The sequence below is a fragment of the Ochotona princeps genome, chromosome 33 (genome assembly GCF_030435755.1).
Source record: "Ochotona princeps isolate mOchPri1 chromosome 33, mOchPri1.hap1, whole genome shotgun sequence".
Lineage (NCBI taxonomy): Eukaryota > Metazoa > Chordata > Mammalia > Lagomorpha > Ochotonidae > Ochotona > Ochotona princeps.
Window position 1 is genome coordinate 1,472,224 of NC_080864.1, and position 13,603 is coordinate 1,485,826.

Genomic DNA, 13,603 nt, shown 5'->3' on the forward strand with positions numbered 1-13,603 from the left:
TTCTGGACTTTCTCCTATGCCCCCCATGGGGGTGGGGTGGTTGGGGCGACTGGCTCCATCCTGGCCCCTCCCCTGGACCCCTATCCTGCCTTGAGGGGTGAGGGGACCCATAGAGCGTGGGACTTGACCTTGAACCAGACACTGCGCGTCCTCCTGCAGCTGAGCAGACGCCTGGGAGGACGGGACTGACGGAGCCCGCCGTTCTGTTTTTCTGTGGGAGCCACCAGGAAGTGAAACCAAACCCCAAGCTCGGCTAAGCCCCTCGCTGGGCCGGTCCTAGCCACACGTCCACACGTCTGGCTGCCGCTCTGAGCCCAGGGCACAGTGAGAGGACACTCCTGCCCCTGGCTGACCCTGCTGCAGCCGAGTCCCAGCCTCACCCTGGTCTGCTTTGCAGAATGGCAGTGTGTGTGGGGTTCCCAAGTGATGTCTCTCGTGTGTGTGTGTGATGGGAGATTCAAGAACTCGCCCTCCATGGGGTGTGGGGGGCACTGCCTTCTTCCACCCACCTCCGTTCCTTTCTCTGGCTACCACACCAGCTCCCAGGGGGTGTGGGGGTTGGGTAAACTGAGACACCAGCCTCCAGGCCGGTCCCCAGCCCATTGTCCCAGGGTTCGCTGAGTCCCTTGTGGGGTTTGTCTGTCTCTCATCTTTCCCTTGGATCTGGGGGCTGGGGAGGGGGGGGTGTAGAGGTTTCTAGAACATTCTGCCCCTCCTCCTCACCACAGCCCGGCTTTTCGGTAAATGACGACTCCTCAGGAAGTCAAGGGGCCCACACAGGAAGGTGACAAGTGGGGCTTTCCTCTTGCTGCTTCCCAGCTCGGCTGGCCCGGAGGCGGCCTAGGGGCTCCAGGTAAGAGCTGGTGGGGCCGTGGGGCTCCGGCCAGGAACTGGGGGCGGTGGGGGGGGGAGGCAGGCTGCAGGTGCAGTCCACAGAGGGCAGGGGCTCCCCGCCTTTGGGGCACGTGAGGGCTGCAGCCACAGCGACCCCTCTTCAGCTTCGGCCTCCTGCCGGCCCCCCATTCCCAGCAAGCACTTGGATGCTCACTGCGCACGCGCCAGGGACTGCTGGGGGTGGGGTGGGGCGCGGTGCCCAGCTGCAGACAGGCCCCCACGGAGGAGGCTGGGGGTGTTGCCTGGGCCCCAAACACCAGCTCTGAATGTCCCCATTTTAAACTTGAACCTGCAAAAGGAAGACAGAAGAGGGGCAGGGGCTCAGCTCACAGTGGATCCTGGCTCAGGCGGCCTGGATTCGAGTCCCAGATGCTCCATTTCTGATGGTGCCCACTTCTCCCTGCTCATGGGCACCCTGGGAGGCAGCAGGGGACAGCTCAAGGGCCCGGGCCCGCCATCCAAGGGGGAGACTTGGATAGAGCTCCTGGCTCCGACCTGGCCCGGCCCTGGCCGTAGTAGCCATTTGGGGAGCGATCCAGCAGGTGGAAGATCTGTCTCTCTCTCTATCTCTCTGCCTTAGGTTTTTGAAAATTTCCTGCAAATGTATACTATGGGAAATACATCTGGTTTCCACACATTTGGAGCAGTAAAATAAACTACTTTTTTCACATTTTCTATAAGCTTTTCGAGGAAACCTGCTCATACAAATGGCAAACGGAAACAATAGTAATGAGTGAGCCATTAGAATCAGACAGGGGTGGCGGGTGGGGGAGTGCAGTGGCACAATGGCTCACTGGCTAAATCCTCACCTTGGAAGCACTGGGATCCCTAGGGGCGCTGGTTCGCGTCCCGGCTGCCCCACTTCCCACCCAGCTCCGTGCTTGTGCCCTGGGAAAGGAATCAAGGACGGCCCAAAGCCTTGGGACCCTGCACCTATGTGGGAGACCTGTGGCTTGAAGATGGAGGACTAGTCTGTGGAGCTACCCCACCTTTTTAAAAGAATTTATTTGAAGAGAGAGAGAGAGAGAGAGATCTTCCACCTGTTATTTCACTCCCCAAATGGCTGCAACAACCAAGGCTGGACCAGGTTGAAGCCAGGAGTTCCATCCGGGCCTCTCCTGTGGGTGATGGGGACCTGGTGCTCCATCCAAGGCCTCCCCTGGGTGAGGGCTGGCACCTGCTGGCACCCAGGAAGGAAACCTAAATGGGGAGTGGACACCTTCCTCACTTTGCCAAACACTCACGCGTGGGGGTCTGTGTGTCTTTGTGTACCCTCCCTGTTTCTGCAGCTCTGCGCCTGCCCCAGCCCTGTCCCTCTTCTGGCTGGCTGCGCCCCAGGGCAGGCTGTGCTCATGGCACCCCCGGGTGAGGAGACACCCCTGATCTCCCAGCGCTCCTGCAGCCTCTCCTCGTCCGAGGCTGGCGCCTTGCATGTGCTCCTGCCCTCTCGCGGCCCTGGGCCCCCCCAGCGCCTGTCCTTCTCCTTCGGGGACCACCTGGCCGAGGACCTGTGCGTGCAGGCCGCCAAGGCCAGCGGTGAGTGAGCGGCTGCCCCCTTCACCGCTACGGGGAGCTGGGGACATCCCCATAGCTGTGGACAGGGCAGTCAGGGTTTTGAGGGATGAGTAAGAGCTTGATAAGAGAGGACATCAGAACGTGGGTGTTGAGCAGTGAGTGGACACGGCCGGGGTGGGGGCAGGGAGCCCTGAGCAGGTGCACCCAGTGGGTGGGCAGTGGCAATAGAGGGGACCCTCCCCCACAGGCATCCTGCCCGTCTACCACCCTCTGTTTGCTCTGGCCACGGAGGACCTGTCCTGCTGGTTTCCTCCAAGCCATGTCTTCTCCGTGGAGGACTCGGGCACCCAAGTGTTGTTCTACAGGCTCCGGTAGGCAGCAGGCCTCTCCTGCCCGCCCCCCTCCGTCCCGTGTCCCTACACCTCCCAGCATGGACGCAGAGACCAGAGAGGGAGCTGTGCTTGCCTGCAGCCACACAGCGCACCCACAGATCCTGACTCGTATTCTGGGATCTCTGTCCCTCTGTCTCTCCTCCCCTCTACCAGTTTTTACTTCCCAGACTGGTTTGGGCCTGAGAAATGTCACCGCTTCGGGCTCCGCAAAGAGCTGACCAGCGCCATCTTAGACCTGCCCGTTTTGGAGCACTTGTTTGCCCAGGTGCCAGGATGTGCTGCGGTGGAGGGGGGCTCCACTCAGGCTTGGGGTGCACAGGGCGACCCCTGTCCTTGCCCTGACCCCCAGAGGTGGAGGGAGGACGGCCCCCATGGTGACCCCTCCCTCTGTCCCTGTCGCCCCCGCCCCCTGACCCCCAGCACCGCAGTGACTTGCTCAGCGGGCGCCTGGCTGTGGGCCTGAGCTTCAAGGAGCAGGGTGAGTGTCTGAGCCTGGCCGTGCTGGACCTGGCGCGCATGGCCTGCGAGCAGGTGCAACGGCCCAATGAGCTCCTTCAGACCGTGAGGTGAGCTTGAGCAGCGGCCCCACACCCCTGCACGGCGCCCTGGGCACTCAGGGCAGCCCCTTGCACCCCACCTCACCACCTTGCATGGCGCCCCACGCTGGGCACTCAGGGCCGCCCCTTGCACCCCACCCTCCTGCAGCTACAAGGCCTGCCTGCCCCCTGGTCTGCGCGGCCTCATCCAGAGCCTGAGCTTCGTGACGCGCCGCCGCATCCGCAGGACGGTGCGCCGTGCCCTGCGCCGCGTGGCCGCCTGCGGGGCAGACCGGCACGCGCTCATGGTCAAGTACCTGCTGGACCTGGAGCGCCTGGCCCCCGCCGGGGCGGCCGAGACCTTCCGCGTCGGGCTGCCGGGCCGCGACGGGCCGGGGCTGCTGCACGTGGCCGGGGCCAGCGGGGTCAGCTGGAGCCCGGGGGAGGCCGAGGTGCGGGGCCATGGGGCGGGGCCTGCGGGAGGGGCGGGGCCTACAGGATGAGAGTGGGTGGGGCCCTACGAGGGGCGGGGCAACCAGGGGCGTGGCCTCGATGGGGCGGGCCTACCTAGCGGAAGTGGGTGGGACCATGGGGGCGGGGCCAGGAACAGAGGCGGGACTTCTTGGGAGCAAAGCTTCTCGGGGGCGGGGCTAGCGGCCGGCAGGTGCACAGGGGGCGTGGCCTCACCCGCCCGCCCCCGCGCAGGCGCTGCAACCTTTCTGCGACTTTCCCGAGATAGTGGACGTGAGTATCCAGCAGGCGCCGCGCGCCGGGCCGGCCTGGGAGCACCGCATGGTGACCATCACCAGGGCGGACAACCAGATGCTGGTGGGTGCGGCGAGGGGCTGGGGGTGCTGCCGGGGGCTGGGGGTGCCACGGGGGGCTGGGGGTGCTGCTGGGGGTGCCACGGGGGGCTGGGGATGCTGCGGGGGGCTGGGGGTGCTGCGGGGAGCTGGGGGTGCTGTGGGGGGCTGGGGGTGCTGCGGGGGGCTGGGGGTGCCGCGGGGGGCTGGGGGTGCCACGGGGGCTGGGGGTGCTGCGGGGGGCTGGGGATCCGCACCCCACGAGGGCCCAGGGGGCGCGGTCGCAGCCCCCCGCCCTGCCACCCTGTCCCCACCGCAGGAAGCTGAGTTCCCCGGGCTGCCCCAGGCGCTGTCCTTCGTGGCGCTGGTGGACGGCTACTTCCGCCTCACCGCCGACTCCCGCCACTTCTTCTGCAAGGAGCTGGCGCCGCCGCGGCTGCTGCAGGAGGAGGCCGAGCGGTGCCACGGCCCCATCACGTGAGTCCTGGGTTCACGCCCCGCTCGCGGCCCTGCAGGCCAGCAGGGGCTCCCGGCGGGCGTGGGGCGCAGCCTGCCAGCCGGGACAGCTGGGCACCTCCTAGACCCCTGGCTGCACCCCCAGTGGGGGTCTGGGGTATTCCTTGCCTCTCACCTCCTAGGCCCCTGGCTGCACCCCTAGTGGGGGTCTGGGGTGCTCCCTGCCCTGCATACCCTGGGCCAACTCCTAGGCCCCTGGCTGCATCCCCATGGGGGTCTGGGGTGCTCCCAGCTCTGCACCTCCCAGGCCCCTGGCTGCACCCCTAGTGGGGGTCTGGGCTGTTCCCTGTCCCACACCTCCTAGGCCCCTGGCTGCACTCCTAGTGGGGATCTGACGTGTTCCTTGCCTTCTTACACCCTGGGCCACCTCCTGGTTCCCCTGGCTGTCTCCCTAGCGAGGGTTTGGGGTGTGGGAGGTTTCTCCCTGCCCTGCACCCCAGGGCTCCTGGTAGCGCAGAACTATGGGCCAGGCCGGGCTGGGCGTCTCTCTCTCACCGCTCTCACCGTCTCCATCCGGCTCTGTCCCCTGCTCCTCCCGCCCCCGTGGCCGCAGCCTGGACTTCGCCATCCACAAGCTGAAGACACAGGGCTCGGTCCCTGGCTCCTACGTCCTCCGCCGCAGCCCGCAGGATTTTGACAGCTTTCTCCTCACCGTGTGCGTTCAGGTCTGGGAGGGCATCCTGGAGGAGGTGATGCTTTCGGAGACTGGAGAAAAACCTGCCGGGGTCAGGGAATGGTTGTGGGCAGAGGTGCGGGGTGGCAGGGGCTAGTATGCGCTGGTGACACGCCAGGAAGCAGCCAGGGGCTGCCCACGCCTCTCAAGGCCCCGATTTCTTTCGCAGACACCTCTCGGCCCGGACTACAAGGGTTGCCTGATCCGGCGCGGTCCCACCGGCACCTTTTCCCTGGCTGGCCTTGGCCGGCCTCACAGCAGCCTGCGGGAGCTCCTGGCTGCCTACCAGAACGGGGGGCTGCATGTCGACGGGGTCTCCCTGAATCTTACATTCTGCTGCACCCCCAGGCCCAAAGGTGAGCTCCCACCCTCTCTCCAGAGCTGAGCAAGCCACCTGCAGCTGTTCATGTCTGTGACGGCTGCTGTGTGGAACTGACACTGGACCCCACTCACCTCTCTCATTCTCTCTCTCTCTTTTTGTTCATGGGTTAGTCTATGGCCTGCAGGTAGGGCTTGACCCAGGTACAGCCAGCTCTCTAGCCCTCATCTCTTGTGCTGGATGAATTTCAATCTGAGACTGACTCTTCCGATGGGACCGCTCTGAGATGGGGCCGTCTAGAATTTTCTAGAATCTTCTAGAACAATAACCGGCTGTCCTGGCCTTCTCTGCCCACATTCTCAGCTACCTAAGGGTTCCTTAAAAAAAAAAAAAAAAAAGATAAGGAGGGGCCAGTATGATGGCGTAGCATGGCAAGGCACTGCCAAGACAGCATCCCATAGGGGCGCCGGTTCTAATCCCGGCTGCCCCACTTCTCATCCAGCTCCCTGCCTGTGGCCTGGGAAAGCAGTGGAGGATGGCCCAAAGCCTTGGGACCCTGCACCCGCGTGGGAGACCCAGAAGAAGTTCCTGGCTCCTGGCTTCTTGGTTGTAGCCATTTGGGGAGTGAACCAGAGGATGGGAGATTCTAACTCTGCCTTTCAAATATGTAATTCATCAAAACAGTGAGCTTGGTGAGGACCTGTCACCTCTAACCGCTGGTTTTCTCTCCTGGCCCCCAGAGAAGTCCAACCTGCTGGTGGTGCGGAGGGGCTGCGGCTTGCCCTCAAGCAGCCCCCAGCAGCCCCATGGCCAGCTGAGCCAGATGGTATTCCACAAGATTCCCGCCGACACCCTGGAGTGGGTAAGGGACCTGTGGGGGCCTGTGGGCCACAACCATTGCCTTTGGGGCATGCAGGGCTGGCATCCCACAGGTGCGCTGGTTCAAGGTCCAGCCGCCCGGTTTCCCATCCAGCTCCCTGCCTGTGGCCTGGGAAAGCAGTGGAGGACGGCCCAAAGCCTTGGGACCCTGCACCTGTGTGGGAGACCTAGTTTCTAAAAACTTGATTTGAAAGGTAGAGAGAGAGAGAGATCTTGCATTTGCTGTATACTGCCCCAAATGCCTGCAGCCGCCGGGAGTGGGCTGGGCCAGACTGAAGCCAGGAGCCAGGCACTCCATCTGGATCTCCGACGTGAGGCTGCAGGAGCCCAAGCGCTTGGGCCGCCCCCTGCTGCCTCCCGGGGTGTGCGTGTGCGACGCCTGAACCCACTGCACGGCAGCCGCTTCTGTCGGCCTCTGCGTCTTGCTGGAGCTGGGGCTGGCAGCCAAGGGCCCTGTGGGTGCCCCCTCACCAGCCTGTCCCCTCCTCACCATCCCCTCTGCAGCATGAAAACCTGGGTCATGGATCCTTCACCAAGATCTACCGGGGTTCGCGTCGTGAGGTGGTGGACGGTGAGGCTCGCCAAACCGAGGTGCTGCTGAAAGTGATGGGTGCGAAACACCAAACCTGCCTGGAGGTGAATGTCGGGGCTGGGGGCAGGGAGGGGCCAGTGCCGGGGGGGGGGAGGGGGACCAGGGCCGGGGGCGGGGAGGGAGGCCAGGGCCGGGGGCGGGGAGGTGGACACCAGGGCGGCCGGGGGCAGGGAGGAGGCTGGGGCTGGGGGCGGGGAGGTGGACGCCAGGGCCGGGGGTGGGGAGGGGGCCAGGGCTGGGGGCAGGAAGGGAGGCCATGTCCGGGAGCGGGGAGAGGGGACCAGAGCTTTGTGGGGTTGGGGGTTCAGGGCTGCTTCCAGAAAGGGCTGTTGCTTCAGGTCAAACCCGCAGGGTTAGCTTAAGCCCAGACAGGCACAACCACGGCCTTGTTGAGCCACAGGCGGATCTCTGAGGGGAGGGGCTGATCCTTGGGCGTAGGGGGCAGATCCCTGGGCAGAGGGGCAGGATCCCCGGGTGAAGAATGTGCATCCCTGAGCAGCCCCGCCCTCTCTCCACAGTCATTTCTAGAAGCAGCCAGCCTGATGAGCCAGGTCTCCTACCCACATCTCGTCTTGCTGCATGGCGTGTGCATGGCTGGAGACAGTGAGAGACATTCCCCCTGCCACGTCCCCAATTCTAGAATTGTCTCGAAGTTTCTAGCACACCTGAATTCCTCTCCTTTCTCAATAGGCAGGGATAGGTGGCGCCAAGACGGGGAGGTGGGGTCTCCATCCGGCTTTCCCATGGGAGGGTCAGGGCCTAGAGGCACCACCTGCTGCACCCTGGGGTGCACCTGGGCAGGGAGGCCAGACGTGGGGTGTGGGTACACTGACTGGCCAAAGGCATAGCCCAAAGCCTGGATTCCCATCTTATTTTTCTGGGAACACACCCCGGGGGGACTGGACACTATCACTTCATAAGCAAAACAGGCCTTTGTAGTTTGGGAAGGTTAAGTTCAGCAGCAGGAAGCCCTTGCGTGTGATCCTCAGGAGGTGGCTGAGGGAGAGCTGGCACCTATGGGCACCTCAGAGCTGGGCTGTGAGGAATATGAGGCCAGAGAGGCCGGGGAGGGGGAACTGGGGGGCGGCTATAGGGGCTCAGGGCAGGTGCTGCCCTGCTCCCACAGCCCATCCCCTCTGCTGCCTCCAGGCACCATGGTGCAGGAGTTTGTACAGCTGGGAGCCCTCGACACCTACCTGCGCAAGCGCGGTCACCTGGTGCCTGCCAGCTGGAAGCTGCAGGTGGTTAAACAGCTGGCCTATGCCCTCAACTACTTGGTGAGTGCGCCTGTGCCCGCTGCATTCAGGAGGGGGCATTGCCTGTGGGCTCTGGGGGTGAGGGGAAGGAGTTGGGTGAGGGTGAACTGCATTTGAAGATGAAGCTTAGAGATGCCAGGGCCTGGGATACGGGGTAGGGGTTAGCCGCGGATGTCCCAGGGTGGGGGTGCTAGGTGACGCTGGCCAAGGCAGAATGGTTTCTGAGAAGAGGGGCCAGACCCTTGAGTGACAGGCAGAAGGGCTTGGGGGGGCAGTGGGTGGTGTGGCGGGGAAGGGGGGAGAGGGGCCCAGTGTGGGTCCACCTGGGGTGGAGTGTGGAGTGCAAGGGGCCACATTGTTGCATTTGGGAATCTGAATGGGTGTGTGTAGAGAAGTGAGCCACACCTACTGGGCTTTGAAGCCTGTGTAGGAGTTTGCTGCTTCCCCAAGTGTCCCCTGGTCACTCCCTCCACTATAGGAAGACAAAGGCCTCCCTCATGGCAATGTGTCAGCGCGGAAGGTGCTCCTGGCTCGGGAAGGGGGTGACGGGAACCCTCCCTTCATCAAGCTCAGTGACCCCGGTGTCAGCCCCACCGTGCTGAGCCGGGAGCGTAAGTGCTTCTGGGGACCCTGGCCAGGGTGTGGATGGGGGGACAGGAAGTGAGTCCCTGACCCCGTCTCTCTCTCCCCCCACGCTTGCACCCAGTGCTCACCGACAGGATCCCCTGGGTGGCCCCCGAGTGTCTGCAGGACACGCAGAGCCTCGGCCTGGAAGCCGACAAGTGGGGCTTCGGGGCAACCGTCTGGGAGGTGTTCAGTGGCGCCCCAATGCCCATCAGCGCCCTGGAGCCGGCCCAGGTCAGGCCTGGGGCACCCAAGGGTGGATGGGCAGGCAGGCATGTGGAGCTGTCTGCAGATCAGGAGGGTGCCACGCCTCCTCCCGCCCCTGCAGAAGTTGGAGTTTTACGAGGCCCGCGGGCACCTGCCAGCCCCCAGGTGGACAGAGCTGGCCGTGCTGGTGGAGCAGTGCATGGCGTACGAGCCGGAGCGGAGGCCGTCCTTCCGCGCTGTCATCCGCGACCTCAACAGCCTCATCACGTCAGGTGCCCGCCCAGGGCGGGGGTCCCTGGTGGGAGGCGCGGGCAGCTTGGCACTATGGCCAAGGTTGGTGGCCTGACAGTGGCCAGGGTTGAGGGACTGGCACGGTGGCCGGGGTTGGTGCCCTTTCAAGGTGGTAAGGGTTAGTAGACTGACATGTTGGGTGGTGGCTGGGGTTGATGGACTGGCATAGTGGCCGGGGTTGGTGGCCTGGCACAGTGGCCAGGGTTGGTGGACTGACATTTTGGCTGGTAGCCGGGGTTGCTGGACTGGCACAGAAGCTTGGCACAGTGGACAGGGTTGCTAACTGCGCCAGCCGGCTCGGTCCCTGCTTCTCTCCATGGGGTCCTGAGTGCTTGCACAGGATGGGGTGTGGCTCACCACTGGCCCTGTGTCCTCCACAGACTATGAGCTCCTGTCCGAGCCCAGCCCGGGTGCACTGGCACCCCGAGAAGGGCTGTGGGGTGGTGCCCAGTTCTACGCCTGCCAGGACCCCACTATCTATGAGGAACGACACCTCAAATATATCTCACAGCTCGGCAAGGTGAAGTGGGCGGGGATTCACTGGAGTGGCGGGGCCATCGGGGCGGGGCTTTACAAAGGGCCTGTCCAGGTGGTGGGTGACAGCAATGGCCTGCTGGGCGTGGCCTGGGCGAATGAGGTGTGGCCAAACGGGGATGGGTGTGGCTTGGGCGAAGGGGCATGTCTGTGTGAGGTGGGCGTGGCTTCAGTGGGCACGTGTGATTTCATGAAGGGGTGTGGCCTGTGTAGTGGGCGTGGCCGAGTGGAGCAGGCGTGGCCTGAGGGCTGTGGGTGTGGCTTTCCATGAAGGTGTGCTTTGGGCATGGCTCGGGCGAGGGGTGTGGCCTCGCAGGGTGGGCGGGGCGTGACTCGGCCCCGCCCACTGTCACCACCATCCCCAGGGTAACTTTGGCAGCGTGGAGCTGTGTCGCTACGACCCACTGGGCGATAACACGGGCGCCCTGGTGGCCGTGAAGCAGCTGCAGCACAGCGGGCCGGACCAGGAGCAAAGCTTCCAGCGCGAGGTCCAGATCCTGAAGGCATTGCACAGCGACTTCATCGTCAAGTACCGGGGCGTGAGCTACGGCCCGGGTCAGTCCCGCACAGCCCACCTCTGCTGGGCGTGAGCCACGGCCCGGGTCAGTCCCGCACAGCCCACCTCTGCAGGGCGTGAACCACGGCCCGGGTCAGTCCCGCACATCCCACCTCTGCAGGGCGTGAGCCACGGCCCGGGTCAGTCCCGCACAGCCCACCTCTGCTGGGCGTGAGCCACGGCCCGGGTCAGTCCCGCACAGCCCACCTCTGCTGGGCGTGAGCCACGGCCCGGGTCAGTCCCGCACAGCCCACCTCTGCAGGGCGTGAGCCACGGCCCGGGTCAGTCCCGCACAGCCCACCTCTGCTGGGCGTGAGCCACGGCCCGGGTCAGTCCCGCACAGCCCACCTCTGCTGGGCGTGAGCCACGGCCCGGGTCAGTCCCGCACAGCCCACCTCTGCAGGGCGTGAGCCACGGCCCGGGTCAGTCCCACACAGCCCACCTCTGCAGGGCGTGAGAAGGACACAGACCCAGGCTTCCCCACCTTTCCCTCCCGGTCTCAAGTGTTCCCAACTACACAATGGGTTGGTGGGGTTTGCACGACGCAGGTTGGGAGGGACACGGGAGGCTGACACCTGCCGCCCCCCACCCCAGGCCGCCAGAGCCTGCGTCTGGTCATGGAGTACGTGCCCAGCGGCTGCCTGCGCGACTTCCTGCAGCGCCACCGCGCACGACTGGACGCCTCTCGCCTCCTGCTCTATGCCTCACAGATCTGCAAGGTGCCAGGGGTGCAGGGGGTAAGGGGGTGTCAGTGCCCAGGGAGGGTGCTGGGCAAGTGGGCAAGGCCACCCAGCCCGTGCACCTGTCCATAGGGCATGGAGTACCTGGGCTCCTGCCGCTGCGTGCACCGGGACCTGGCCGCCCGCAACATCCTGGTGGAGAGCGAGACCCACGTCAAAATTGCCGACTTCGGCCTGGCCAAGCTGCTGCCGCTGGACAAGGATTACTATGTGGTCCGCGAGCCAGGCCAGAGCCCCATCTTCTGGTGGGGATCCTGTGCCCCCACTTGACCTTAGTCCCACCCCACGCCCTCACCGGCCCCACATCCCAAGACTGCCGTGCCCCCGTCTCTCCCCAGGTACGCCCCCGAGTCCTTGTCAGACAACATGTTCTCACGCCAGTCAGACGTGTGGAGCTTCGGTGTGCTGCTGTACGAACTGTTCACCTACAGCGACAAGAGCTGCAGCCCCTCAGCTGTGAGTCCTTGGGCCACACCCCAAACCTGGGCCGCCTTGGCCCAGACCCCAAACTCCTCAGCTCGCATCCCAAAGCTGGGCCATTTCAGCCTAGACACCCGCCCCCGTCCCCCAAAAGGGATGGCTGATCTGCTCCCCCATGACTGACCTGCCCCCACCATGGCCCCCCAGGAGTTCCTGCGGATGATGGGAGGTGAGCGTGATGCCCCCGCCCTCTGCCGCCTCCTGGAGCTGCTGGCCGAGGGTCACCGGCTGCCTGCGCCGCCTGCCTGCCCTGCCAAGGTGAGCACAGGTGGTGAGCTGGGATGGGGGCTCCCCTGTCTTGTTGTGGGGGTGTCTACAGGAGGGGCTTGGGCTGGCCTGGAGCAGTGGGGTGGCGGGGGGCATGGTATGGCTGAGGGCAGTGGGGTGTTGGAGGGCAGTGGTGTGGCTGAGGGCACTCTGGTGGCGGGGGGCATGGCGTGGCTGAGGGCAGTGGGGTGTTGGAGGGCAGCGGGCTGGTGGGGGTCAGTGAGGTGGCAGGGGGTAGTTGGCTGGCGGGGGTCAGTGGGCTGGTGGGAGTCAGTGGGCTTCAGGGGGCAGTGGGCTGGTGGAGGGGATGGACTAGGGCAGGGTAAGGTTTGACCTGGCATTGGCCAAGGGCAGCAGGAAAGGGCATGGCCTGTGTTATTGTTTTATGGTTTATGACTGTGTCTTCATGGGTGGCTGTTAGTGTTTAACCATGTTCATGAAGCTTCAAACATTGACTCAATGCCAAATGGGCCAGGGCCCTCGGGTAGGGTGAGGATACTGGGTTGCCAGTCACCAGCTGGCAAAGGCAGTTCCTAGAAGGAGATGCTGGGCAGAGGTGGCCAACTGGCAGAGCGCAGCAGGTGCCATGGCCTGCAGTAGCAGAGAGGGGAGTGAGGGGTGGAGGTGGAGGATGGAACAGTCCAGTTGGGGTCCTGTCTGTCTCTACTCCCCTCAACAGGTTCATGAGCTCATGAAGCTCTGCTGGGCTCCCAGCCCCGAGGACCGGCCGACCTTCAGTGCTCTGGGCCCCCAGCTGGATGCGCTGTGAAGCGGAAGCCGAGGCTGACGGGGGGCCCTGCCCCGTTGGCTGTCGCCTGCTGTCCAGCGCCTGGCCATGAGGCCTGTGATGGCCCCCACCACCCCAGAGGCCTCCTGTGGAGACCCTGACATTGTCCTTGGTGCCGGTGGGGGAGAGGGGCAGCCTAGGGGTCTTTCCCCTCCTCCCTCTGTGGCCCAGAACCCTAGGGTGCCCAAAGGGGCTGTTGGAATGGCAAGAGTGCGACCCCCTCCTGCGTCCAGTTGAAGGAGCCTGGTTAGAAGTTGGTTTTCGGTGGAGTAAAGCCACTTCCCCCAACACACACACACACATGCTGGCATCCCATATGGGCACAGGTTCAAGTCCCGGCTGCTCCACTTCCCATCCGGTTCCCTCCCGGTGCTGGGTTCCCTGGCACCCACATGGGAGGCCCGACGGTGCTCCAGGCTCCTGGTCCAGGCATGGCTATTGTGGCCATCTGGGGACATGAACCAGCATATGGAAGCTTTTTCTTTCTGTCCCTCCTTCTCTCTGTAACCCTGTTTTTCAAATCAATAATAAAATATCCCTCCCCATGTCACGGGATGCTGGGGAACTGGTGTCACAGGATACTGGGGGGCTGGTGTCGGGGGACACTGGGGGGCTGGCATCGGGGGACACTGGGGGCTGGTGTCGGGGGACACTGGGGGGCTGGTGTCGGGGGACACTGGGGGTAGATGGCCAGTCCTCTGCACTTCACAGCGTTTCCCACCTAAGGGCACAGCCCCTTCCA

General features: G+C 64.4%; 1 protein-coding gene and 1 long non-coding RNA gene across 2 annotated transcripts; one reads left to right on the top strand and one right to left on the bottom strand.

Annotated features, from left to right (window-relative positions):
* The first annotated feature begins 800 nt into the window (after positions 1 to 800).
* JAK3 (Janus kinase 3) lies at positions 801 to 13,399 on the top strand. Its single transcript, XM_058657728.1, has 25 exons — positions 801 to 853; positions 2,184 to 2,430; positions 2,657 to 2,780; positions 2,955 to 3,066; positions 3,222 to 3,367; positions 3,507 to 3,789; positions 4,043 to 4,165; positions 4,460 to 4,617; positions 5,210 to 5,321; positions 5,499 to 5,685; positions 6,389 to 6,510; positions 7,032 to 7,163; positions 7,638 to 7,722; positions 8,269 to 8,396; positions 8,854 to 8,986; positions 9,082 to 9,233; positions 9,328 to 9,478; positions 9,878 to 10,017; positions 10,397 to 10,586; positions 11,182 to 11,306; positions 11,400 to 11,572; positions 11,666 to 11,783; positions 11,955 to 12,065; positions 12,754 to 12,863; positions 12,906 to 13,399. Exons 2-24 carry the CDS (start codon positions 2,247 to 2,249, stop codon positions 12,841 to 12,843), a joined length of 3,279 nt encoding a protein of 1,092 aa, XP_058513711.1. The 5' UTR covers positions 801 to 853; positions 2,184 to 2,246; the 3' UTR covers positions 12,844 to 12,863; positions 12,906 to 13,399.
* LOC131478438 (uncharacterized) lies at positions 4,769 to 5,147 on the bottom strand. The gene is made up of 3 exons (XR_009244461.1): positions 4,993 to 5,147; positions 4,918 to 4,935; positions 4,769 to 4,831 (listed from the first exon to the last, which is right to left on the bottom strand). It is a non-coding gene; the product is annotated as an uncharacterized LOC131478438 (long non-coding RNA).
* Positions 13,400 to 13,603: the final 204 nt, after the last annotated feature.

Bases quoted from the DNA above. Each gene is read 5' to 3' on its own strand.
- JAK3 (XM_058657728.1), top strand. From the start codon at position 2,247: ATGGCACCCCCGGGTGAGGAGACACCCCTGATCTCCCAGCGCTCCTGC. The intron at 5,322-5,498 runs GTCTGGGAGGGC...TTTCTTTCGCAG, and splicing joins TCCTCACCGTGTGCGTTCAG to ACACCTCTCGGCCCGGACTA. The intron at 8,397-8,853 runs GTGAGTGCGCCT...CCTCCACTATAG, and splicing joins CCTATGCCCTCAACTACTTG to GAAGACAAAGGCCTCCCTCA.